The sequence below is a fragment of the Apaloderma vittatum genome, unplaced genomic scaffold, assembly GCF_000703405.1.
Source record: "Apaloderma vittatum isolate BGI_N311 unplaced genomic scaffold, ASM70340v1 scaffold18893, whole genome shotgun sequence".
Taxonomy (NCBI): domain Eukaryota; kingdom Metazoa; phylum Chordata; class Aves; order Trogoniformes; family Trogonidae; genus Apaloderma; species Apaloderma vittatum.
This window is the reverse complement of record NW_009710014.1, coordinates 969-3961: the sequence shown is the minus strand read 5'-3', so window position 1 is coordinate 3961 and position 2993 is coordinate 969. Positions and strand designations below refer to the sequence as shown.

General features: G+C 37.5%; 1 protein-coding gene across 1 annotated transcript in view; it reads right to left on the bottom strand.

Annotated features, from left to right (window-relative positions):
- The window catches only part of LOC104272220 (phosphatidylinositol 4-kinase alpha), a 24663-nt gene extending 21997 nt beyond the window's left edge, over positions 1–2666 (bottom strand). Inside the window, exons 1-5 of the mRNA XM_009867160.1 lie at positions 2609–2666; positions 2365–2489; positions 1839–1920; positions 1056–1139; positions 642–731 (exon numbers count right to left, since the gene is read on the bottom strand). Coding sequence (XP_009865462.1) covers positions 642–731; positions 1056–1139; positions 1839–1920; positions 2365–2489; positions 2609–2623 — 396 coding nt within the window. The 5' untranslated portion in view covers positions 2624–2666. The remainder of the gene's footprint in view (positions 1–641; positions 732–1055; positions 1140–1838; positions 1921–2364; positions 2490–2608) is intronic.
- Positions 2667–2993: the final 327 nt, after the last annotated feature.

Sequence of the window (2993 nt, the reverse complement as noted above, 5' to 3'; positions counted from 1 at the left end):
ACGAATCCCCGAGGTTTCTGTTCGGGAAATAAATATAAGCTTCAGGTGGAGTTGCAGCATTCAAGATCTTGAACTTCCCCAAAAATTCTGTTACTAGCACTACAGTCTTTCGCAGCCTTTGCTTGTGGTCTCATGACAGCTTTCTACTCAACTCTGCCACACAAGAGCATTTCCCACATCCATGCTCAAATTCAAGTCTGCAGTTTACAGCGTTCTCATGGTATTAGCAGTTTTCCTCCATATTTTAAAAAAAGGAACACAGGCAGAAGAACACATCCTCCCAAGAGAGAAAAAAGAAACAAGTTTTGCATCCTAATCATACGTTTCAGTTCAGCTGATATTTACAGCTAATGCACCAAATTAAACAAACTTAGCTAGACACTGTTATATGAAATTCTGACTTCTGAAGCAAATCCAGGATGATCAACTGTTCACAAAACTGTTATTTTCAAGACATATATCAAAAGTCATATCAAATCAAAAATTCTATTTATTCTGTGCCAATGCAATAAAGCAAATCTTAGAGCAAGCAATAAAATTAAAATGATGCTCAGATAGCCTGCAAAATCAAAAATATTACATAATTTCTTGTTTTGAAGCTCTGCGAAGATCAAACTCTCTCACAGAAGCAGGCTCGTTACCTGTAGATGAGATTTTGTAACTGAGGGAGCCCATTTCATTGCTTCTTGCAGAATCATCCCACAGCGTGCAGCAAAATCCTTGACTATACTCTAGAATTAGAGAGCAGAAATATGATCAGTAAAATTCAGGACATTTAGTAAGAGACACTGGTTCCAATGGTGTAACCAGGTAGAGAGTAAGACAGGTTACAATAACATGATACAGCTAAAGCTTTCTGTAACAGTTAAATGTACCCTTGGCAAGCAAATACCTGTCAGCCTTCAAGTCAAGTAAAACAGTTAGATGCAGAAAAACACAAATAGTAAGTGTTACATTGTACCTAGTGCAGTATTTTTTTGAAAAGGACCATTCAGAGTAGCTCTAATTAATCTCCTTGGCATACAAAAATCAGACATTATTATAGGACCACCTACCTCTCTGGCTTCATGTGTGTCAGGGACAGTTATTCTATAGGGAGCGTCAGGAATGTCATAGTATGGTTGGTCCTTGTGAATGTCCTAGCAGAAACAATTACCAATTTTCAGTAAGATAAAATTCACCATCACTTAACTTGAATGCTACAGGTAGCACATCTCAAACAGTAAGTCTGATTTACCAAACCTCTTTGCTAGTATTTGCTCTCAAAGTCAATCTGAATAGCTTTAAGAAACACTTTTTATTCCAGTGTGGTTTTCAGTACAAATAATTTTGAAAATCCAAAGTCCTCTCCTCAACATTTAGTACAAAAATAAAACTGTATAAAGCATTTCCATCTATAAAAAATTGCAAATATATAACAAACCCAAGGAATACACATACATAGTCTGGAAAAAATATGACAAAAAAAATGCATAAAAAGAACAAAAACATATCACCAAATTATTACTTCAACTGAGACAGCTTAACAGTTACAGCCCCTAACTGGTAATCCTGCGTTTTACTCTTGATGCTACCTTTGACTTTCTGAATCACCCACATTTGACAACAACTTTCTAGCACCAGTTCTACTACCTATGAAACAAGGGTACAAATTCTATTTCACAGAAAGTAATATTAAGATTTTTATCAGTCTTAGTGACCGAAGAAAAAACAAAGTAAGAACTCAATTATTAAAGAAATGCAAAACAAGCAAGAAAAAAATCAGTTAAACAAAATAAAAAGAAATATGGAAACATACACTTTATTTCCCTAAGAGCATGACTAAAAAAGCAACTTACTGCACTAAGAGACAATGACAGTGTCTGCAAGATATCCAGCATAGTCTTCAGGACAGTTCCACTCCACAGCAAGTGAGGAAATCTAGAGCAAGACAAGATTCAAAACCCAAATAATCATGAAGAGCAGAGGAAGGAAATTGTTTTATCAGGAAGTGGAGCTAGCTACATCCATCCCAGGCTAAGCTCACACTCCACACAAGTCCCACGGGCTTGCCATGGCTCACAACAGTCCCGCTCAGGGCAGTCGAAAGCCCTGCAAGAGCAAGCTGAGCAGAGCTAAGCTGAGATTGCATTTACTCCATGGGCACTTTGCTTCACTCTGACCAAGGGAATATTAAGACGACACAGACGTTTTCAGAAGGGGTTTCAGAGCCCAGGTTAAAAAGACTACGGAATGTTATTTTCAGGGAGGTGTTTCAGGAAAAGTACCAGCCAAGAAATTCGCCTGACTGTCGTGCCAGCTGCATTAAGTAATCACTAAGCAGTCAATGTGAAAAGAGAATAGGAAAATTAAATCTGTACTCACTTGTCTACCAGACCAGATAAATATTTGTCTGCAACTCTCCTGATCCTCTTGTGAATGTGGTTAAAATTCACCAGCAAGAACTGAGCATGTCTCTCCAGTTCTTCCTCGTTCTCCTTAGTTTTAGGCTACAAAGCATGCCAAAAGAGAAGTATAAAGCTCTTAAGGAAGAAAGTCAAACGCACCTTCATAAATTGATAGGAGAACACTTAGACAAATTTAAAATTTTAGTTTCCATGAAACCTACTTTATCAGCCATCATTGTCAGGAAAGCTTCAAACACCTTATCAGCAACAGCTATCACACACTGCATCATGCCTGAGGAATTGAGAGAAGGGACAGTCCAATTATCAGAATTACGTTTGCTTTATAAACCACGTTTAACAATTGAAAGTGTTTATGTTTACTCAGCCAACACTGAACCAAGCTGTTTCAAAACAAAACCAGCACTCTTGGCATGAATAAAGCAACAGCAATCTCATGAATGTGATTAATTCTGTTATATAGTTGTCTGGTTTAGTTTTGCATGCATGGTGTCTCAAGTTGCAAGGTAACCTACCCAGGTAATCTTACCAGATTTGTCTTTTTGAATTGCTTTATCCTCAAAATAGCAAAACATGACCTGGAAGCGA